This window comes from Balaenoptera physalus (assembly GCF_965194825.1).
Source record: "Balaenoptera physalus genome assembly, chromosome: 2".
Classification (NCBI taxonomy): Eukaryota; Metazoa; Chordata; class Mammalia; order Artiodactyla; family Balaenopteridae; genus Balaenoptera; species Balaenoptera physalus.
This window is the reverse complement of record NC_138883.1, coordinates 130,890,050-130,915,148: the sequence shown is the minus strand read 5'-3', so window position 1 is coordinate 130,915,148 and position 25,099 is coordinate 130,890,050. Positions and strand designations below refer to the sequence as shown.

At 40.6% G+C, this 25,099-nt stretch overlaps 1 protein-coding gene across 9 annotated transcripts in view; it reads right to left on the bottom strand.

Moving 5' to 3' along the window:
- The window catches only part of LOC309654470 (protein FAM169B-like), an 89,222-nt gene that overhangs the window by 23,861 nt on the left and 40,262 nt on the right, over positions 1–25,099 (bottom strand). For all 9 annotated transcript variants that reach the window (XR_014260268.1, XM_082448465.1, XM_082448466.1 and 6 more), the window contains 2 exons: positions 21,375–21,460; positions 16,280–16,457 (listed from right to left, as the gene is read on the bottom strand). Coding sequence is in view for 8 of the 9 variants with exons in the window: in XM_082448465.1 (XP_082304591.1) it covers positions 16,280–16,457; positions 21,375–21,460 (264 nt within the window). In the remaining variant the exon portion in view is untranslated. The remainder of the gene's footprint in view (positions 1–16,279; positions 16,458–21,374; positions 21,461–25,099) is intronic.

The window sequence follows — 25,099 nt, the reverse complement described above, 5'->3', positions numbered from 1 at the left end:
CCAGAAGGCTATCCCCCTAACAATATGTACCCCAACAGATCAAAGACAAAGAGGAAGACAGTTACTCTAGGAAGAGAGGAATATATTCTTAGGATACCTAAGACAGACGGTGCACCATAGGGAAGTGATAGCAGCAGACAGCCAGGAAGTAGTGGAAAAAACTGTATCTGCTTCAAAAAGATTTGTCAGGAAGGAAGACGACATAAAAGACAAGTGGCAAGACAAACACCATAGTGTATTTCCACTGCCCGGATGTCTTGACACCCAAGACCTGGGCACCAGGAAAGTTAAGGTGTGGGTGCACAGAACGCAAAAGAGCCAAGTGCCGGGCCAAAGCTCTCTTCACACTTCCTTTTGCAAAGCTGCATTTGTGCGGCTGTGAGCACCCGTCCGGTTTGTACTGCTAATTCCCAAAGGCAATATGCTGACAGTAGCTGCTGCAGACACTTGGCTCTGTGGAGCATTTTAAGAATAATTGCTCTAAAAATCCAAACGCAGGCCAAGTAGTCACGGTTGCCAGTCCAAGAGATTAAGTGCAAACTATAAAGCTATTTGGGATACTCTTAAACATGGGAAACTCAAAACAGTAGTAGCTAAAAGTGTTAACTTTTGCTAACCGTTGACACTATCTTTTCGTGACAATCATACTGCATGCCTGTCATGAGCCCGCTTCACAAGGTTAGAGCCACACTCCCTGGGCACCTGGGGCAGCTGAGCATCTATTGACGATACCAGTAAATGGTCTGGATGTTCCCGAATTCTCCCCACCGAGGAGCATTACTAACATCAATTTGGATAAAATCATTTTTTTTAATATGAGACATTTAAACCGTATTCTCTAGAACAGGGGCTGGCAAACTTTTTCTGTAAGGGTCAGGTAGAAAATACTTTAGGCTTTGGGGACAACCACTCACCCCTGCAGTTGTAGAGCAAAATCAGCCATGCACAATACGAATGCGCGAAGCTGTGTTTCAATAAAATTTTATTTACAAAAACAGACAACAGGCAGAATTTGGTCTACGGGCCATAGCTGCCAACACCTGCTCCAGAAAAACATCACTTTTAACAAGCAAGACTAAGTGTTCAGAATCCTATTTGTATAATAATCGTCTTTTCTCAAAAACAACTGAAAATAATGCATTAACATGAACCACCCCAAAACTAGATATACTTGGAGATAAGCTTTAGTTATATTGTTTCCTCTTTGAAAAGTATCATTTCTTTCTATATGTTTGACTATCATAACAGGAATTTATTTATAAGGTGACGTAAAATTAGATTCATTTTTAAAATATTGAAGAAAAACTTATTTGCTTAAAGGAAATAACCTTGGCCAAGTTGGATTTATCCAGGTGGTTTAACGTAAGAAAATTTGTATCAGTAATTCATCTCATTTGTCAATTACAGGAGAAAGAACTGCTTCGGTTTTAATATAACACTGGACTCTGCACATTATCCAGTTCATATGACACAGAACATGAAAAAAATTTTTAAAGCAAAAGAAACTACCACTGAAAATGCATGCCTTAGGTGAGTGGATCTCAAACTCTAGAATGAAACATGAGAATCACCTGGAGGGCTTGTTAAAACAGAGATTGTTGGGCCCCATTCCAGTGCCGGGTGTCTGGTGCCGGGGGTCTGGGGCACAGCCCAAGAACTCCTGTGGCCCAGGACACAGAAGCAGCACAGAGTGTGCTGCTGGAACATTCTATCCACTAGGCATTATCCATTGTGCAGCAATGAAGGGCTGCCTGGTGGTCCTGACTGGAGGTATTGCAGCCCAGGCTGAGACTTTATCAACTGGATCCTCCCATGGATGATTATGGGGTGTCTACTCAGCTACGGTTTTCCTTTAAAACTGCCCCTACCACAGCCCCAATTAAAGAGCTGAGGCTAGGTGGCCATATCGGAAGCACGAAAGCCTGCCCACCAAGGTGGACCCATGATCCACAAGAACTCAATCCGCAGGCCAGCTGGACCAACTTGATTCTTTCAAGAGGTTCTGAATGAAGTGAAACTGGGACTATAATAGGTCTCAGCCCTTTAAGGCGGTACAGGTAGAGCCGGGTGGGCATCACGGGAAACTACAGTCAAGGTTACGAGGAAGCAGGAAACAGAAGTGAGCAAAGGAAGCTGGCTTGCAAAGATGAGAATGGAGCAGCAGCCGGGTACCCATCCCAGCATAGGAAGCCGGTCTGCGCCCCATGAACTTCCCCTGCACCCTTCCAATACGCCATCTTGCAAGCCCTTCTCTTCCTCCCGACAGCAACCCCTTTCTCATCGGACAGCAGAGCTGGTACCTGAACCTACACCACACTCCCACTACTCCGCTTTTGCTGCTTATGTCTCCACTAAAGTCCAGAAGATGGCATGAAGGCCCCCTGCTTGAGGGGACCACAGGGTAGGAGTGGCCTGTGACATGGAGTATCAGGGGGAGGGGAGAGCAGAATGCCCTGGTGACCAGCAGGGCAGCTGAGGCCACTTCAAGGCATCACAGCCATCTCGCAGGTCACACGCTTGTCTAGATGGCAAATCACTTAATTGAACACTTTTAAGTGCCATTCCTGTTTTCATGATTTGCATTAGTGTTGGGCTTTCAGGAATCTGAAACACAAAGCTGTTCTTTATATATTTTTATACAAAAGCAAAATACTTACTAGCTCTGCCTTAAATCGGCCGACTCTCCACTTAGCAGTCCAGTGTTTTCTTCCCTTGAATGCTGTCTTGTGGACTAATGGTTTGAGGGCAAAAGTAAAACCCCACTAATTTTGATTATCTAGGGAGAATTTCAGCATAAAATAATGAAATGATTAAAGTGTCAATATTTTGTAAGAAAGGCAATTATGGAACTATCAAACGAAGGAAGAAACTCAAACTGGCCCATTAACAAATGTTCCCAAAGAGAGGTCTGCCTGAAAAGATCTCATTCATTCTATACCAAGGCACCCACTTGTTTCAAAACTGAATGCTCTCCTCACGCTAAAGAGGCACAAACTACTGACAGACACAATGATGTGGGTGAGTCGCAAAAGCATCATGAAAAAGTGAAACAAGTCAGTCTCACAAGGCTACATACGGTATGATTCCACTACGTGACATTCCAGAAAAGATAAAACTACAGTGATAGAGAACAGATCAGTGGTTGCCAGGGGTTATGGGTGGGGGGCAAAGGGGTGGAAAAGATTAGAACAAGAAAGAGTTTTGGAGGGGGGTGGAGAAGTATCCTGTATTTTAATTATGGTTGTGATTATAAAATTCACAGAACTGAAAAGCCAAAAAAATGATCAATTTTACTGTCCAATAATTTTTTTTAATAATACTTAAAGTCACACACATACAAAAATGAATGTGCTTAGAAACAATGTGTACTCTTAAAAAGGTGCAACCTGCCCCCCGTGATCCAGTTTATGCAATGAATCTGCATATTTTCTTTTCCTCACAGAATGAAATTATAAGCTGCAGCCTAGCTGAAACTAAATTAACAGATATTCTGAATCATGTGGATCTAAGCTAATGAAGAGAAATTGTACTGCTGCAAAGTTGGGAAGCATGCCATGTGCTACGCCCATAACCTAGGTATCAACACAACATTACATGAAGCTGTGACAAGCACCAAGGACAGGGCCACGACTGGAGAAACACCATTAACTGTTCTGAACTTTTGAACTATAAACTCCTCCTATAGTCAATTAAACCACAAGTACTCGCCAGTGATTTTTTTCACAAATCATATGTGTAAAATAATAAAACATTGTAAATAATATCTATTCACTATCTAAATTATTTTTTGCTTAATTTACCGGCATGTTGCTAATATCAACCGTTTTTTTTTTTTTAAAGCTCCTTTTACTTTTTATTTTTTTAAATTTATTTATTTATTTATTTATGTCTGTGTTGGGTCTTCGTTTCTGTGCGAGGGCTTTCTCTAGTTGTGGCAAGCGGGGGCCACTCTTCATTGCGGTGCGCGGGCCTCTCACTATCGCGGCCTCTCTTGTTGCAGAGCACAGGCTCTAGACGCACAGGCTCAGTAATTGTGGCTCACGGGCCCAGTTGCTCTGCGGCATGTGGGATCTTCCCAGACCAGGGCTCGAACCCGTGTCCCCTGCATTGGCAGGCAGATTCTCAACCACTGCGCCACCAGGGAAGCCCCTCAACCGTTTTTTAATTCATCAAAGCAAATCCCTCTCTCAACTTATAGAAAGGGTTGGGAAAGCAAGGAATAAAATTCTATGATTCATCCCTGGACAGAGTCCCCATCAGATGATGATGGTAAATTAAGTGGTCATGCAGAGTCTCAGATATAATAACTATTTTAAAAACAAATTTTTAAAAATCACTCACAGATACCATAAGGCATTCAAAAGCACATAGAAACCAGAAGAAATTTTAATTTCAGAAAACTGCAAATGAAATAGGTTAAAACCTGTGAGTTTGCAGCTTACTGGCCACAGGGTATAACTCAACCCCCAAGGCTACAGAAAATATTGGTGGGAAACGCTGCAGCCTTACCAGCTAAAGGCGTCAAAGATCAAATTTTAGGACTAGGAAAGTAGCTGGAAATTTAAAGGCTCAGTGGCAACATGGAAACCACAGAATGAATGAAACCTTAATTCAGAGCAACTGCCCAAATCCCTGGCTCATAAATAATCTACACATGAGTGAAGGGGAACCCAGAGGACTCAACCAAAAGAAGTCAGAAACCAGAGCGATATCCACCCTTGAAAGATGGAACTACACATGATCAGATCTGTGACTCTGGTGCTTTTCTTAACCAAGTACATTCCTCAACTTGGGCAGCTCAACTGGCAGAAAGCTGAAACCAAATGGGTTTGACGGGTAAGGGTACAGAGCCCAAAACCAGCAGACACGAGGAAACCACGGGGATCAGCAACGTCCATACCCAAATCTTTGTCGGGCCATCAACTTTGCAGGCACAGGGAAGACCTCTACAGAGCCAGGCTACAGAAGCAGCCATGAGACATCGTACTAACATGTGTCAGCAGCTACATATCAAAGGAGACAGAGTTTGTGATTTGAATCCAGGCAAGCTAAATACCTCCCAGATCAAAAATCCTCAAAAACACACACATAAAAAGTCAGAGTTGTTGCAATATATCTGCAACATCTAGTCTTCAACCAACACATGCAAAGAAACAGGAAACTGTGACCCACACTCAGGAAAAAAAAAACAAACAGATATAGTCAATATAACTGATTTTATCTTTTTCTTTTTTCTTTAGATTTATTTTTTATTGAGGTAACATTGGTTTATAACATTATATACATTTCACATGTACAACAATATATTTATACTTTTGAATACACTACACTGTGCTCATCACCAAAAATTTAGTTTTCATGTGTCACCATACAGTTGATCCCCTTTACCCATTTCACCTTCCCCCTTCTGCTCCCTCCCCTGTGGTAACCACTACTCTGTTCTCCGTATCTAGGTGCTTGTTTTATTAGGTTTGGTTTGTTCATTTATTTTGGGGTTTTGTTTGTTTTTATATTTCACACATGAGAAATCATGCAGTATTTTTCTTTCTCCATCTGACTTATTTCATTTAGCATAATGCCCTCAAGTTCTATCCATGTTGTCAGAAACAGCAAGTTTTCGTCTTTTTTATGGCTGCATAGTATTCCATGGTGTATGTATGCCACATCTTCTTCATCCATTCATCTGCTGATGGGTATTTAAGTTGTTTCCATGTCTTGGCTGTTGTAAATAATGCTGTGATGAACATATATCTTTTTGAATTAGTGTTTTCATATTCTTTAGAAACTCAGACGTAGGATAGCTGGATCATATAATAGTTCTATTCTTAATTTTTTGAGGAATCTCCATACTGTTTTCCATAGTGGCTGTACCAGTTTACATTCCTACCAACAGTGTATGGGACCATATAAAGGTTCCCTTTTCTCCACATCCTCGCCAACACTTGTTATTTCTTGCCTTTTTGAAAACAGCTATTCCAACAGGCATGAGGTGATATCTCACTGCAGTTCTGATTTGCATTTCCCCAATAATTAGTGATGTCAAACATCTTTTCATATGCCTGTTGGCCATCTGTATGTCTTCTTTGGGAAAATGTCTATTCAGATCCTCTGCTCATTTTTTTTAATCAAGTTGTTTATTTTTCTGTTGTTGAGTTGTATGAGTTCTTTAAATATTTTGTATATTAACATTTTATAAGATGTACATTTACAAATATCTTCTCCCATTTGGTAGTTTACCTTTTCATTTTGTTGATGGTCTCCTTTGTTGCATGGAAGCTTTTAAGTTTGATGTAGTTTATTTTTGCTTTTGTTTCCTTTGCCTGAGGAGACAGATCTAGAAAGATATTGCTAAGACCAATGTCAAAGAGTATACTGCCTATGTTTCCTTCTAGGAGTTTTATGGTTTCAGATCTTTCATTCAAGTCTTTAATCCATTTTGACTTGATTTTTGTGTATGTTGTGAGATAGTGTCTAGTTTCATTTGTTTGCATGTGGCTGTCCAGATTCATCAACACCATTTATTGGAGAGACTATCCTTTCCCCATTGTATGTTCTTTGCTCCTTTGTTGTAAGTTAATAGTTCATATATGTGTGAGTTTATGCCTGGGTTCTCAATTCCATTCCATTGATCTATGTATGCTTTTCTGCAAATACCATGCTGTTTTAATTGCTATAGCTTTGTAAAAGAGTGTGAAATTAGGGAGTGTGATACCTCCAGCTTTGCCCTTTTTCTCAGGATTGCTTTGGTTATTTGAAGATTTGAAGTCTTTTATGGTTCCACATAAATTCTAGAATTTCTTTGTTTAATTTCTATGAAAAATATCCTTGGTATTTTGATAGGGATTGCATTAAATCTGTAGATTGCTTTAGGTAATATGGATGTTTTAACAATTTTAATTCTTCCAATCCATGAGCACAGAATATCTTTCCATTTATTTTTGTCTTCTTCCATTTCAGGTCTTTCACCTCCTTGTTAACTTTATTCCTAGGTATTTGATTCCTTTTGTTGCAATTGTAAATGGTATTATTTTCTTAATTTCTCTTTCTGCTAGCTCATCGTTAGCATATAGAAACATAACACATTTTTGTATGTTGATTTTATACCTTGCAACTTCACTGTATTTGATTGTTATTGCTAATAGTTCTTTCGTAGAGTCTTTAAGCTTTCCTATATATAAAATCATATCATCTACAAATAGTTTTACTTCTTCCTTTCTAATTTGGATTCCTTTTATTTCTTGCCTAATTGCCCTGGCTAGGACTTCCAATATTATATTAGAGTGGCAAGAGTCAGTACCCTTACCTTGTTCCTGATTTTAGAGGGAGAGCTTTCAGTTTTACATGACTGAGTATGATGTTAGCTGTGGGTTTATTATATATGGCCTTTATTATGTTGAAGTATGTCCCTTCTACATCACTTTATTAAGAATTTTTATCATAAGTGGGTGTTTAATTTTGTCAACTGCTTTTTCTAGATCTACTGAGATAATCATATGTTTTTTACCCTTCATTTTGTTTATGTGCTGTATCATGCTGACTGACTTGTATATGTTGAACCACCCTTGCATCTCTGGAATAAATCCCACTTCATCGTGGGGTATGAACCTTTTAATGTATTGTTGGATTTTGTCTGCTAATATTTTGTTGAGGATTTTTACAACTATGTTTATCAGAGATATTGAACTATGTTCATCATAGACATATAACTATTTTCATCACTGTGTGTGTGTGTGTGTGTGTGTGTGTGTGTGTGTGTGTGTGTGTGCTGTCTTTGTATCATTTTTGTATCAGGATGATGCTGTCCTCTCAAAACAAGTTAGGAAGCATTCCCTTCTATTACATTTTTTGGAAGAGTTTGGGAAGGACAGGCATTAAAGCTTTGAATATTTGGTAGAATTCACCTGTGAAGCTGTCTGGTTCTGAACCTCTGTTTTGGGGGGAGCTTCTTGACTACTGTTTCAATCTCTGTACTAGTGATCAGTCTATTCAGATTTTCTGTTTCTTCATGATTCAGTCTTGGACAGTTGTATGATTCTAAGAATGTGTCCATTTCTTCTAAGCTGTCCAATTTGTTGCATATAGCTGTTCATAATATTCTCTTGTAATCCTTGGTATTTCTGTGGTATCTGTTGTTATTTCTCCTCTTCTGATTTTATTATTTCTTTCCTCCTACTGACTTTGGGCTTTGTTTGTTCTTCTTTTTCTAGTTCCTTTCAGTGTAAGTTTAAATTGTTCGAGATTTTTCTTGTATCTTGAGGTAGGCCTGTTTTGCTATAAACTTCCCTCTTAGTACCACTTTTGCTGCATCCTATAAATTTTGGTATGTCATCTTTTCATCTTAATTTATCTTCAGGTAATTTTTTATTTCTCCTTTGATTTCTTCATCAACCCAATAGTCGTTCAGTAGCACTTTGTTCAGTCTCCATATATCTGTGATTTTTTCCAGATTTCTTCTTGTAGTTGGTTTCTAGTTTCATAGCATTGTGATCAGAAAAGATGCTTGATGTGATTTCAATCTTCTTAAATTTACTGAGACTTGTTTTGTGTCTCAACATATGGCCTACCCTTGAGAAAGTTCCATGTGCACTTGAGAAGACTGTGTATTCCGCTGCATTTGGATGGAATGTTCTGTACAAATCTATCCAATACATCTGGTCTAATGTTTCATTTAAGACCTCAGTTTCCTTGTTGATGTTTTTGTCTGGACGATCTATCCATTAATGTAAGTGGGGTGTTAAAGTCCCCTACTATTATTATGTTGCTGTTAATTTCTCCCTTTAGGTCTGTTAATAATTGTTTTATATATTTTGGTGCTCCTATGTTAAATGCATATATATATATGCATTATATATACATATATTACTGAGTTTTCTTGATAAATTGTCCCCTTTATTATTATATACTGTCCATTTTTGTCTCTTGTTACCTTTTTGGGCTTTAAGTCCATTTTGTCTGCTGAGTATGGCTACACCCACTTTCTTTTGACTGGCATTTGCTTGGAGTGTTATCTTCCATCCCTTCACTTTTAGCCTATGTTTGTCTTTAGAGCTGAGATGAGTCTCCTGTAATGTATGGTCGTTTCTTGTTTTTTAATCCATCCAGCCACTCTGCGTCTTTTGATTGGTGAATTCACTCCATTTACATTTAGGGTAATTATTGGTAAATGAGGACTTACTACTGCCATTTTATCTTTTGTTTTCTGGTTTCTCTATATCACTGTTGTTGCTTTTTCCTTGTGTTTCAGCCTGCCATCTTGGTTTGGTGGTTTTCTATGATTTTTTTTCAGTTTCCTTTTTTATGTTTATTGTCTCTGCTCTAGATTTGTTTTGTGGTTACCATGAGGTTTGTATAAAACGTCTCGTAGATAAAATAGTCCTTTTTCTGCTGATCGCATCTTATCTTCATTTACCTATAGGGTTTCTGACCTTTTCCCCTTCCCCTTCTGCATTTTTGTTGTCTCAAATTATCCCTTTTCATGTTGTGAGTTTGTTGCCAAATTGAAGTAGCTATAATTATTTTTTCTGATTTTCCCCCTTTAACCTTTATGCTATAATAAAATGTTTAATACCTATTCTGATAAAGAGTTACAATTTTCTGATTCTATGTATCACCTTACTCACAGTTTTGTGTCCTTTTACTTTCTTGTTTCTGGTAAAAGATCTCCTTTCAACATTTCTTGTAAGGCACATCTAGTGTTGATGAACTCCCTCAGTTTTTAGTTATCTGGGGTAGTCTTTATTCCTCCTTTATATCTGAGTGATAATACTGTTGGATAAAGTATTCTTGGGTGACGGTTTTTATCTTTCAGTATCTTAAGGATGTCATTCTACTCCCTCCTGGCCTGTCGACTTTCTGCTGAGAAATCTTCTGATAGCCTCTGTGGGTTCCCTTGTAGGTTACCATCCTTTTTTTTCCCTGGCTGCCTTTAAAAATTCTTTCTTTGTCATTGACTTTTGACAATTTTAATATGATGTGTCTTAAAGAAGGTCTTTTTGCATTGAGGCAATTAGGTGTTCTCTTAGCTTCATGGACGTGTATATCAAGTTTCTTCTGCAGGTTTGAGAATTTCTCAGCTATGATTTCTTTAAATAATCTCTCTGCTCCCTTTTCCCACTCTTCTCCTTCTGGGATACCCATAACCCTAATATGCACCCTTCTTAAAGAGCTGGATAGCACTCATAGAACTTCCTCATTTTTTATATCTTAATTCTCTTCCCTCTTCTACTTGCATCATTTCTAGATTTCTGTCCTCAAGCTCACTAATTCTCTCTTCCATGTGGTCTGATGTATTTCCAGTGCTTTCTAATGCATTCTTTATGTTGTTTATTGAGTTCTTCAGCTCCAGAATTTCTTCTTGGTTCTTTCTTAGAGTTTCAATATCTTCTGTAAAGTATTCCTTCTGATCATTAATTTTATTCCTGAGCTCACTGAATTGTCTTTCTGAGTTTTCTCATAGCTCAATGAATTTCTTCAGGACACCTATTTTGAATTCTTTGTCAGTTAAATTGCAATATTCTGTGACTTTAAATTTGGCTTCTGGAGAACTGTCATTTTATTTTCGTGGCATGGTGTTACTTTGGCTCTTCCTGGCACTTGATGAGTTGTTCCTCTGCCCGTGCATTTGAAGTAGCAAATATCTTTCTGCTTGATTCTAATGATTCAACAGGTTAGAAATTAGAGGTCTTTCTTCTGTTTTCCAGTAGGTGGCGCTATAGCACAAGTTTATGGTTTTCCTTACCTGAGCTGCCTCCAGTTATGTTTGAGAGTTGGCACATTCTACCCTCCACCACCTCTGTCAGAGGTGTGGCCCGTGTCCTCATTATTGCTTCTTGTGTCTCCAGGGGTCAATGATGCCTTCCTGCTGCTAATGTCACTGGGATGATCGGCTCTTCCCTGGCATCCAGGATCCCGAGTTGTAGACTCTGCTGCCACAGGGGGTGGATGAGGGTGGGCGGAGCAGGGGTTGCACAGGCACCTGTGCTATGCTCAGTGTTGTAAGGTTCACAGACTCCATCACTGTGTGTGGAGGAGTAGGGGGCCTGAGTTGTGAGCACGTCAGTGGCTGGAGGAATGGGGTCTCAGGCCCCACTGCTGCTGCTGCCCAGTTACCTGTGGCTGCAGGCACCACTGAGGCTGGGAGGCCAGAGTTGTGCTCACTGCCTCCCCTGCTGTTATGTGTTCTCTGGGGCTATGGGCTCAGCTTCCATGGCCAGAGAGCTGGGCTGCTGTTCCCTCAGTTCTGCCTCCCCTATGTGTTCCAGTCCACCCACCTTTAAATGTGCAGATATGTGGAAATCTCTGGCATCCCAGTGGGTTGAGCAGAGGCACCTTTGTTGAGCTGTGGATGCTTTACTGGTTGTAGACTGAAGGGGAGCTTTTCACTGTCATGTTGCTGATGTCACTGTAATATAACTGATTTTAAATAGGCCCAGATGTTGGATTTGGTAGACAAAGAACTCAAAATAGCTTTACAAATATGTTCAAAGAATTAATTTTTCAAATTAAAGGGAAATATATGCTCAATGAATAAATAGAGAATCTCAACAGAGAAACAGAAACTATACATAACAGAAATTATACAGCTCAAAAGTACAGTAACTGAAAATTTTAAATAGGTTCAACAACAGTTTGGAGATGGCAGATAAAGTTGAATATGGTTCAACAGAAATTATCCAGCCAAAAAAGAGAAAAATGTTTGAAGAAAAATGAACAAAATTTCAGAGACCTGAAAGACAATGTGAAGCACCGCAAGATACATATAACTGGAATCCCAGAAAAAGAAAAGAGAAAATAGCACAAAAATTTGAAGAAATAATGGCCAAGAACTTCCCGAATTTGGTAGAAAACTTTAAAGATTCAGAAAGCTCAACAAACTCCTAAAAAGATAAACAAAAATAAAATCACTTCTAGACAAATCACAGTTAAACTGCAAAAAAAGCTAAAGAGAAAGTCTTAAAAGCATTCAGAGAAAAATGCCATGTCATGTATGACGAACAACAATAGATTAATTGCTGACTTCTCACCCAAGACTATGAAAGCCGGAGGATACTGGAACAATGTATTCAAAATTCTGAGGGAAAAAAACTAACACTAATTATTCTACATCCAGCTAAACAACCCTTCAAATATGAAAGCGAAATAAAGGCATTTTCAGTAAACAAAACCTGAGAGAATTTACTGCCAGCAACTCCACTACAAGAAATGCTAAAGGAAGTACTTTAACCTGAAGGGCAACTAGGACCTATACAAAAATATTGTAATGGTAAATATGTGGGTAAATATTTTTAAACTATATATTTTTTCTTAACATCTTTAAAAGATATAACTACTTAAATTAAAACTTATAAGTCAGTAGCGACAGATTTATAACAAACAGATCTAATATATAACAATAGCACTATGTAAATAAAATGATGGGTACATAAAAATACACTATTGCAAAGTTTCTATATTTTACCTTAAGTAATTCAATATTCACTCTAAGTTAATATAAGTTGAAGTTTAAGATGCATATGTAATCTCTAGAGCAACAACTTTAAAAAGTACAAAAATATAAAGCTAGAAAGCCAAGAGAGAAATTAAAATGGAATAGTAAAAAATATCTGATTAAAACAAAAGAAGACAGGAAAGGAGGAACAGAGAAAAACAAAAAGAAACAGAAGACACAAAACAAACTGCAGCAGAGAAGATCTAAGTATAATCATATCAATAATTAAATGTAGGGGACTTCCCTGGTGGCGCAGTCATTAAGAATCCACCTGCCAATGCAGGGGACATGGGTTCGATCCCTGGTCTGGGAAGATGCCACATGCTGTGGAGCAACTAAGCCCACACACCACAACTACTGAGCCTGCACTCTAGAGCCCATGAGCCACAACTACTGAGCCCACGTGTCACAACTACTGAAGCCCGCATGCCTAGAGCCCATACTCCACAACAAGAGAAGCCACCACAATGAGAAGCCCGCGCACCGCAATGAAGAGTCGTCCCCGCTCGCCACAACTAGAGAAGCCCGCGAGGAGCAACATAGACCCAACGCTACCAAAAATAAATAAATTTTTAAAAATTAAATGTAAATAGACTAATGTTCCAATCAAAAGGCAGAGATTATCAAAACCAGATTTAAAATCCAAGACCCAGTTGTATGCTGTCAACAATATACATGCTTTAAATATAAAGACATAGACTAAAAGTAAAAAGCTAGAAAGAATATATTCTGTGCAAACAGTAAGCATAAGAAGATGAAGTGGCTGTATTAATAACAGACAAAATAGACTTCTTAACAAGAGATATTACTGGAGACAAGTGGAGGGACACTTCATAATAACAAAATGGTCAATACATCAGGCAAATATAGCAATTATAAATTAGATGTGACTAATAACAAAGCTCCAAAATACACAAAGTAAAAACTGACAATTAAAAGAAGAGATGAATCCACAATCATAAAGACTTTAACATACTTCCCTCAGAAATTCATAGACTTAGACAAAAATATTAGTTAAGAATATAGAAGATCTGAATGACACCATCAATCACTTTAACCTAACCAACATTTCCAAAACATGAAACCCAATACCTACAAAATACACACTCTTTCAAGTCCATATGGAGTGTCTACCAAGATAAACCATATACAGGTCCGTAAAACAACTCTCAATAGTTTTCAAAATATTAAAATGTTACAGACTATATTATCTTATTGCAACAGAATTAAATTAGAAATCAACAAAAAATAAAACATCTGGAACAGCTCACAAATACCTGGAAATTTAAAACTCACTTTTAAAGAAACCATAGAAATCACAAAGTAAATTGGAAAATATTTTGAACTGAATTATAATGAAAATTGGTAAATGATAAATTAGACTTCACTAAAATTTAACACTTCTGCTCTTTGAAAAAATTATTAAACCAAAATGAAAATGTTTTCAAAATATATCTGATTAGGAACCAATATCTAAAACACATAAAGAATGCTCAAAGCTCAATAATAAGAAAACAAATAACCCAATAAAAATAGGCAAAAATATTTGAACAGACACTTACCAAAGAAGATATAGGACCATAACAAAAGCACATGAAAACATGATCAATATCATTAGTAAAATGCAAATTAAAACCAAAATTAGATACCACTTCCCATCTTGCAGAACGACTAAAATTAAAAATACAACACCAAGTACCGGCAAGGATGTAGAGTGATTGGAACTCTCAAACATTGCTGGTGGCAATGTCTATATAATTATTCCATGGAAATGCTTTTATTCTGTCTCTCCAAAAATAAGCTAATCCAGAAACAGGCAGTAAAAAAATGTTTTTAATTGGCAATGTATACTTGAAAAATATATTTTATTTATTTAACTTTCTACTCATTTGATACTTTTTTAATATATTTATTTATTTATTTATTTATTTATGGCTGTGTTGGGTCCTCATTGCTGCGCACGGGCTTTCTCTAGTTGCGGCGAGCGGGGGCTACTCTTTGTTGTGGTGCAAGGGCTTCTCATTGCAGTGGCTTCTCTTTGTTGCAGAGCATGGGCTCTAGGCACGAGGGCTTCAGCAGTTGTGGCACGCGGGCTCTGTAGTTGTGGCGCACAGGCTTAGTTCCTCCACAGCACGTGGGATCTTCCCAGACCAGGGATCGAACCCATGTCCCTTCATTGGCAGGAGGATTCTTAACCATTGCGCCACCAGGGAAGTCCCTCATTTGATACTTTTTAAACTAACTCAATTGTTGAGTAACTAACAGTCAATTGCCACTTAAAAAAATCAGTTCATGGATGAAAACAACAATACCTAGTAAACAGCTTCAGAGAACTTTCCATCAAATTCGTGGAATTCGTCAGAAAGGAAGAGGAGGCAGAAATCCAAGCACCTAGACTGATCTGCCTCAACTCAACACCATAATATCCTCCTTCCACTCCAAGGTTCTGGGTCTGCCTTGGGAAGAATGAGGCAGCCACATCCAGCCTCTGCTTAATTCTCACAGAACAAAGTCTGGGGTATCACTGCAACCAGGAGCGACAGCAGCAGTGGGCGAGACCAAGGTCAAGCTCTTTCTGCCCTTAGCTGTGGTTCTCACACATCAGGTTGGAATCTGTTAACAGTTTTTGTTTCTATTAGTAGGACATCTACAGCACAGATGATTTAGCTACAGATTTAAGACAAGCCATTTGGTAGAAAATGACAACAAATGAGTCTCCCAAGAAAGAAGAATTACAAAAATACTTCCATTTCAAGTATGCTCCAGATCCTTGGTCTATCTAAATAATGACTGAAGAATACAGCCACCCCAAAAAGTGAAACAGTACATCAAAACAAAAGACAAAGGGCTTTCATGACCCAAGGAGCTCAAAGACACAGGCGCTTCAGCCTCTATGACTGACCTTGATGAATAATTAATTACATGACTTGCTTGCGTGGGAAACTGGTCATCTCACACCACACCGAGGGAAAAATTGAAACGCAGGTTTACTCCATCCTGGACAGGTGGAACACATACACAATGTGAACACAGCTCAAAACCATAATCATAGCCTTTTTATCCCCAGAGAAAAACACTCAACTCAGACAACAGCATAACTATGGTGGTGTACCTGGAAATTTTATTTTTGCTAAAATTCAGAACTTTGTAAGAATTAAATGATGGGGCTTGGACCAGTTGGGTCAGAGATGTTGACAGCCTTTCAAAATCAAAGAAGCTATTAAAGAAAGCAACGTTAAAGAAGAGACTGATCTCTTAGACAAAATAGTACGAGTTCCACACTCCCTGCTCATCACAGCCCCTAAAAATAAGTCCCAGGATTTTACCCTAACCTCGTTATCGCAGCCGACCTCCCTCTCTTCTGAGGTAATGTCTATAAATCTTGGCATCCAGTGTGCCTTTGCACCACATGTCAGCTATTAGCAATGGCATTTTTCCTAACAGCTAATTGGTAACATTAAAGAAAAGAAACGAAAAGCATTGTGCTTGCAAAGTCATTTTACAACCATTAACAGCAACAAGTATTTTACAGGGGACATGGCAGTGCCTGGGAATCCAAGGACCATGATGAATTTTCATTCTGTTTGCCAGTAAAACGAGCAATGTGGTGAAAATGAAATCCATACCTTCGGCTTATTTACATGACAGCTGAATTAGTGATACTTCTAGTGCCAGAAGATTCTCTCCAAGTAACATTTGGGCTCAGGGAGTCCTCCAAGGCAGGCAGACACCCAGAAGCCTCCCCCTGGAGCCTGAAGTGGCAGTGACCCCACACGGCCGCATGGCCCTTACCTTTCCTTTTGGTTGTGTAAAATCCAACAGCTGCTCCGTCTCTCCACAGAATTTTAGCCTCCTCCTTCACAGAGTGAGGTAAAAAAAACATGTCATCATCATCCAAATTCCTCTCCAGTCTTCCAAAAATAACGACGTTTAGAATGAAAAGCACAATCCTTTCCCCAAATGACTGAACCTTTGAAGGAAAAACAAAAAGAACATCTAAGTGAGACAAGAGGGGAAAATCAGACACAATAAATTCTATGCTTGGAATCAACCCACACGCCGGGGCCAGGTGTGGGCACCCCCACCATCCAGTTCTTCTCATGCTCAAGATCCAAAATGTGGATCATAGTTTCTCACGGAGGTTTTCCCACCCCTGACCTTTCACATGCACTGGCCTCCAGCAATTACATGTACTAGGCCAGGAGCATGGCCAGAGGGGCCTCCTCGGTCTCCAGGACCACAGACATGGAATGTGAAGAGACAGAGAACAATCAGTCACATGCCAGTGAGACAGGAGGTTACACAGAGGCAAGCCATTTCAGCAGAAACCCTGGATGTGTCCAGAGATAAACCCAGTCTGCCATTTTTAACAACAGCCCCAGAATTCTGACCCTCAGAAGGAGAATAAATAATTGGGTATTATTATTATTGGTGTCCAGTTGCTACACCAAGAGCAACTGATTTTCAATGGCTTGTGACAGATTTTGAGCACATACTAGAGTCCCAACCCCAGAGAGTTACTGGGACTCAAGGCCTAGCCCATCCTAAGGCTACAAAATGGAACTGTCTCTCACCCATTGCAATGTCATGACAATTGAGGAAACTGTATTGTGGTCAAGGTCAGGCCCACAAAAGAGCTTGACCATTAACAAGTCAAAATGATTTCCTGCTCCTGCCTGTTCATATCCTCTGCATTTGTATAGCCCACAGATGGCACAGGTGTGGCATAAATGAAGGCCTCCCACTCCTGCACCCACAGCAGACATAACTAATCAATCCCCACTCTATGTGACTGAGCCTGGATATGGTCTCAGGATCCTCCTAAATGCAGTCTCCCGGACAACTACAAGCAACCGCTAAAATGTGGCACTTGAGATGAAACCTATCAGCTAGTGACAAAGTGACGGTATTGTTTTATTAGCTTTTACTTCAACAACATTGCTGTGTGACAGCCTAAGGGTGTGGGTGTTTGTCGCCCCTTCCTACGCAGCACCATGAAATCAGCAAGAGTATTACCTGGGCTGAGGCTGCCACCCACCTGCTACCATTCGATTCTTACCACCCGCCAGAGAGGTCCTGGTTTATAGGTGAGGAAATTGAAGCTCAGAGAGGCTAAGCAATTACATGTACTAATTTCCCTGCCTTGTTCCAAAGAGACTTAAGACAGCTAGACAAGGGCTCTATCAAAGGCAGGCAGGTTTGCAACACCAGACCAGGACTTCTGAGTCCCAGGCCAGGGCACCTGCTGCAGCCCAGCCAGTGGCTCCCTTCTGCATTTTCATCCATTAGAGGCTGGGGAAAGGGAAGTTTGATATAAATATGAATGTTTGGTTTTGTATTTAATACTGGACCCTTAAATGTTTATTATCATCACCATCATCATTGTGGTCATGGCTTCTTGGCCTAGATTTGCTGGGAGACCTTCAGCAACTCACAACGCCTTTCAGTTTCAGTTTCCTCCACTAATCAAGGGAGAAGACTGCCTAAGTGGTCTCTCAGACACTTGTATGTTTTTCAAATGCTCCAATAATAAAAATAAGTCAGCTTGCAGCCCTCTAGCAATGGCACAAAGTGTTTAGTGCCAATAAACTTATTAATTGGCCCAGAATGCAAAATATTTCACCTTCATCTGGAGCCAAATCTTAGATGAGAAAAAGATTTGCAAAAGCCACACCAGCTTAACTCTGAGAAGCCACCTCAATTTTGTATCTCAGACAGTAGCAGCCAAATCAAGTTCAGACTTTAAGAATAACTAGTTCATCACAAAACCCAAGGGGTGTAATGTGGGAGGCTATATTTTTCAACTTATAAAACCAAAAAGTTCAGAGGAAAGCCAGAAGAGAAAAACAGATTGCATCTGGCAGAAGGGAAATATCCAATCAAAAACTGGCAGGAGAAAAAAGGAGAAAAAGAAAATGCACTTAATTTGTCCAATTTCATTACAGGGGGAAAAAACTGTGTGACATGTGATTCTGACTTAGAAACGTTTCTGAAAACACAAAACTAAGAACCAGTTCTAATCCCTCAATTAGGACCACTAATTATGTTAACAGAAAGAACACTAAGAAAGTTGGTTTTTTGTTTTGTTTGGTTTGGTTTGGTAATTTGTAAAGAAGAGCTGGCTAAGAAACAGAATGTAATTAAAAGAAAAAAAAGTCAAGACACCAAGTTCTGTAAATGGAGAGGGAAACTATCCCTACATACAGCTGGGGCAGACAGATCTTTACATCCTGGTTCATTAAGTGGAATTAACATCCAAGTATCTCTCTGTTCACAACATAAGCCACATTTTCAGAAAATGTGAGGGTTTTCCTCACCTAAATTTAGAAGAATTGATACATGAGGGAAGTGACCCCTCTTGTTCTAAAAAATATATATATATTTAAAAAGCAAATCAAACTCTTCCTGGGATTCAGAACACCCAACCGCTCATACCACCTGCTTCATCCACAGACAATGACACACACAGGCAGATGTGTGTGTGTGTATGCCAGGCAGCACCCATTTGCTGAATCGCCAGCCATCGTTAACTTACTGGAAGAAAACCCTTTTCAAAATGATATCTATCGGGCTTCCCTGGTAGTGCAGTGGTTAAGAATCCGCCTGCCAATTCAGGGGACACAGGTTCGAGCCCTGGTCTGGGAAGATCCCACATGCCGCGGAGCAACTAAGCTTATGCGCCACAACTACTGAGTCTGTGCTCTAGAGCCTGCGAGCCACAACTACTGCAGCCTGCATGCCTGGAGCCCATGCTCTGCAACAGGAGAAGCCACCACAATGAGAAGCCCTCGCACTGCAATGAAGAGTAGCCCCTGCTCGCCGCAACTAGAGAAAGCCCACGTGCAGCAATGAAGACCCAATGCAGCATAAAATAAAATAAAATTAATAATAATAATAATGTCTATCAACTCAATTAAAGCCAGACCTGAAAACATCCTGCAATTTGTGACAACATGGATGGAAGTTGAGGGTATTATGCTGAGTGAAATAAGGGGAAAGACAAACACTGCATGATCTCATACGTGTAACATAAAAGAGCCAAACTCATAGCAACAGAGACTAGAGTGGTCGTTGCCAGGAGCCTGGCGGTGGGGGAGAGGGAAAGATGGTCAGAAGGTTCAAACTTCCAGTTATAAGATGAACAAGTTCTGGGGATCTAATATACAGCATAGTGATTGTAGCTAATGATACTGTATTACATACTTGAAAGTTGCTAAGACAGTAGGTCTTAAATGTTCTCACCACAAAAAAGAAATGGCAATTATGTGATGTGATGCAGGTGTTAACTAACACTGGTGGTAATCATTTTGCAGTGTATCAAATCAATGCATTGTGCACCTTAAACTTACAAAGTGTTATATGTCAATTATATCTCAACAAAGCTGGGGGAAAAACAGACTTGAAAAAGACAACCCATAGACTGGGGAGAAATATTTGTTAATCGTATATGCAATAAGAACTTGCATCCAGAATATAGAAAAACTCTTACAACTCAACAGAAAAAAGTTAATTCAATTAAAAAGTGGACCAAGGGGGCTTCCCTGGTGGCACAGTGGTTAAGAATCCGCCTGCCAATGCAGGGGACACGGGTTCAAGCCCCGGTCCGGGAAGATCCCACATGTCATGGAGCAACTAAGCCTGTGCGCCACAACTACTGAGCCTGCACTCTAGAGCCCATGTGCCACAACTACTGAAGCCCACGTGCCTAGAGCCCACGCCCTGCAATGAGAAGCCCTCACACTGCAACAAAGAGTAAGCTCGCCGCAACTAGAGAAAGCCCGCGTGCAGCAACAAAGACCCAAAACAGCCAAAAATAAATAAAATAAATAAATTTTTTTAAAAAGTGGGCCAAGGATTTTAATAGATATTTTCCCCAAAAGGCCATACGAATGGCCAATAAGTACATGAAAAGATATTGAACATCCTTAGCCACAAGGAACCCTCACCCTTGTCATCCTAGGTCTCTATAAAGCCACAGTGCTTCAAAGACCACCAGGCCTGCTGTCAGAGAGACTAGCATTTGTGTCCAGTTAAATCACTTACAAGCTGTGTGGCTCAGCTTCAATTTCTTTGTCTGCAAAACAAATACCTTAAAGATTCTGAAGTCAGATAATCCCTGTAAAAAGTCCGGGTAATACACAGGCTAGCATCTAACATAATATCTACCTCATAATAAGTACCAATAAACATTACTGGAATGCAATAAACAGAACTTCCCTACACCCTAGAGAGAATGATGTGGATTAAAGTTTCAAAATTAAGATGTGAGAGGCCACTCAGGAAGGTAAGAGAGATTTACCAATAGCCAGGTATCTGTTGCATATAGCCATTTACTACTATTTTCCTTGCTGGCGGGGTGTTATAGATTGAACTGTGTCCCCCAAAAAGATGTTAAAGTCCTAACCCCCAGTACCTATGAATGTGATTTATTTGGAAATAGAGTCTTTGCAGATGATCACGTCAAGATGAGGTCATTCATGTGGGCCCTAATCCAACATGACTGCTGTCCACATGGAAAAGGGGAATTTGGACAAAGACAGACAGACACAGAGGGAAGAGGATGGGAAGACACAGGGAGAATGCCATTGATAAGCCAAGGAAAGCTGAGGCCACCATAAGTTAGGAGAGAGGCCTGGAACAGATTCTCCCTCATGGTCCTCGGAAGAAACCAACCCTGCCAACACCTTGATTTTGGACTTCTAGCCTCTGGGACTGGGAAATGATACACTTCTGTTGCTTAAACCACCCAGTTTGTTGACACTTTGTTACAGCAGTCCTAGAAAATGAATCCACAGGGGTAGACTGCTTTAAATTATTAACATGATAATAAGTACACTGACCTTTAAAACCTGTTTTGCAATGTCCACTTAAATTTGCAATACCTCACCTTCATCAGACCTTCTCTTGCAGGATCAGAGGTTCTTAGTACATCTTCAGTGGTCCACCAGGACTCCTTCACGTAAACAGCCACAACTAAAGAGGAAGCCAAGAGAAAACAATGTTGTACACATGGCCAACTGGCCACCAAAGGGGCAATTTTAGCAACATACAGCCACTGTGAAGGTGCAAAGGAAAGTTTATGTACGGCAAAAGCAGGCGATGTTTCTAGAGCTGAGTTGTCTGAGAGCACTGACCAGGACAGAGTGACCACTGTCACCTGAAAGGACTTCACAGGTGTCTGCAGAGATGGCTTGTTGTTGACCCCAACACAGGATGTACCCCAATGCTATTGAGCGCAAGAGGCTACACACCAATATTGACAAATTCAATGGGTGAGAATTATATTTTTTTTCAAAGCCCAACTATGTGACACAACTTGGAACTCCGCAAATTTAGTCAAACCCAACATTATCTAAGGGCATGGAACAAACCATCTTCTTATTACCCTCGGTGCTGGGTTTGGCGCTGGCTTCTTTTACATGCTTTTCTTTCATTCTCACGATGAAATTGTCATCTGCATTTTTCTGAGGACGTTAACATTCTGAGAGGGGAAGGCAAACAGCTAGGAGGGCTGAGGTCGGGTCCAGCCCTCGGCCACTGGACTCCAAGTTCAGTGCTCTTTCCAAGAGGCCAGAGATGGGTCAGCTGTTGATGGGGCAAATCATGCAGGGGTGGTGGTGGTGGGGTCTTTGGATAAGAAGACTCTGGGGCTGGGACCTGCAAGAGAGGAAGGGTAGACACATCTCTCCTACCCCACTCATGCCCCACCCTTGTCTAGACAGTCACTGAGGCCTGTTGATTCCACCCACTCTGAGTTTAGACATGTGTCCTGCTGCTTAGTAGAGGTGATCCTGGAACACTCTCAACCTCACCAAGCCCCAGATTCCTCATCGGAGCTGCCCAAACTGATCACCCAAGGTGGCTAACAAATTCCAATGAGGATCAGGTGTGAAACACCCAGCACAGGGCCAGGCAGGTAGGATGCCCTCAGCACCTGCTAATTAATGCATCAGTTCTCCCCTGCTCATGCTGCAGTTGCCAGGTCCCATCATTCCACCTGCTGCCCCAGGACAGGATCCACTCCCTCCCCAACCCTGAATGCCACTGGTCCATCTCCACAGGTGACTGTGAGCACTCCACCTGGTCCCCTGTCCCCCTAGTCTCCCCTGCCAATCTATCCCTCCCGAGGGGCCACCCCAAAGGCAAATGCAATCATGGCCTCTGCCTCTTGTCTCTCCTTTCCTTGCTTAAAAATTACATTTTAGGGGCTTCCCTGGTGGCGCAGTGGTTGAGAATCTGCCTGCCGATGCAGGGGACACGGGTTCGAGCCCTGGTCTGGGAAGATCCCACATGCCGCGGAGCAACTGGGCCCGTGAGCCACAACTACTGAGCCTGCGCGTCTGGAGCTTGTGCTCCGCAACAAAGAGAGGCCACGAGAGTGAGAAGCCCATGCACCGCGATGAAGAGTGGCCCCCACTTGCCGCAACTAGAGAAAGCCCTCGCACAGAAACGAAGACCCAACACAGCCAAAAATAAAATATTTAAAAAAAAAAAATTACATTTTAAAACACTAAAGTCACTTTGGTTATTTTCTGGTGTCTTTTTTTTTTTTTTTAAAGACTGTTTTCAAGAGAAGTTTTAGGTTCATGGCAAAATTGAGAGGAAAGTACAGAGATTTCCCGTATTCCCCCTGCCCCACACACATCCCCCACTATCATCATCCCCCACCAGAGTGGTACATTTGTTACAACTGATGGACCTACACTGATACATCATATCACCCAAAGTTCTAGTTTACATTAGGGTTCACTCTGTGGGTTTGAACAAATGTATCCATCACTATGATATCATACAGAGTATCTTCACTGCCCTAAAAACTCTCTGTGCTCTGCCTGTTCATCCCTCCTCACCACCCCTTACCCCTGGCAACCACTGATCTTTTTTCTGTCTCCATAGTTTTGCCTTTTCCAGAATGTCATATAATTGGAGTCATCAGATTAGTTTCTTTCCCTTAGTGAAATGCATTTAAGGTTACTCTATGTCTTTTCATGGCTTGATAGCTCAAAATTCTTTTCAGCACTGTATTTGGTGCTAAAATATTCCATTGTCTGAAGGTACCATAGTTTAGTTCTCCTCCACTATCTTTTTATACCCCTTTAATTGCCATTTTTATACCTGTTTCTCAAGCCAGGTATCTGAGCCCAAGGGGTCCAAAAGCCACAGATAAAAAGATACATCTTCCCAGTCAAATCTTTTTGGCTGAAGAGTTGAAGGAAAATAACACAGAGTAGAAAACAAAAGTCCCTTGAACATTTAATATAAGGCTCAAGAGTTTAAAACAAATTTTGTGGGGCAATCAAGTTAAGCTGCCACCACCTTCTTCCCTATTCCTCTCTGCTCTTTGAGGAACTTTCGTAGAGGACCCTGTGAAGACCAGGTGATGACATTAGCTATTGTCAAGCACTAACTCTGCACAGTCCCTCCCTCCTCTCCAAAGACCAACAGCATCTAATTCACTGTCAGTTTCATATCATTGGTGAATTTTGTCTTCTCCAACAATAGTTCCAAAATTGATACAGCCGACTGAGAGAGAAGTGCCAATTAAATGCCTGACATCTGCCTTCACTTATTCAACTAAATTCATGTTCCAAATGGCATCTACTAGAACTTGCAAGAGGCTTATAAAACCATAAGGATTATTTCCCTGCTTAACAAGGTGAATCAATAAAAGATGTTCAATTTACTAATACAGTGTATTACTGCAATACAGATGTTCAATTTACTAAGACAGTTTCAAACAGGAAATGTGTTATGATTTGGTGTTTGTGTGGTGCCTTGCAAGTTTCACGGTGCACTGCAGAGCATTAATTAGCCACACAAGTTGTCACAAAATAGACTGAATTTTTTTCAAAACTAATCTTAAGCTGTTAAGTGTACATAACAATGAAGGTGAAGTCTGATCAAATGTAATAGGCTTAAAATGAATTGTCCTCAAAAACAACTCTTGAAAAAGAGTCAGCCTTCCAAAGAATAGCAGCTTTTGATCAGAAAAGCCTGCTACCTAGTCAAGAGGAAACAGGCAAGAGGAATGGGGCCAGAGTCCTCGGAGAGAGGCTGTTTCCAGCTCAGCAAGGACAAAAGATGGACCTGGGGGACAGGCAGGCACTGAAGAGCCAGCCTTGGGGCATCGCTTCTGAGAACCTGGAGCCAGCAGGTTCCAAGAGTTAGAAAGTGGAAACTGGGGCCTTCCCTGGTGGTCCAGTGGTAAGGAATCCGCCTTCCAATGCAGGGGACGCAGCTTCGATCCCTGGTCGGGGAACTAAGATTCCCACATGCAGCAGGGCAACTAAGCCCACGCACCACAACTACGGTGCTCGCATGCCTCAACTAGAGAGCCTGCGTGCCACAAACTACAGAGCCCACGCGCCCTGGAGCCCACGTGCCACAACGAGAGAGAGAAAATCCCGCACGCCACAACTAGAGAGAAGCCCGCGCTCCACAACGAAAGATCCCACATGCCACAATGAAGATCCCATGTGCTGCAACTAAGACAGCCTAAATAAATAAAAAAATAAAATAAAATAAAATGAAAGTGGAAACCACACATCCATACTTTTAAAAGAAAAATACAATCCTGATCAGTACCCTCTGGCTCCCCACCATCTAGGACCT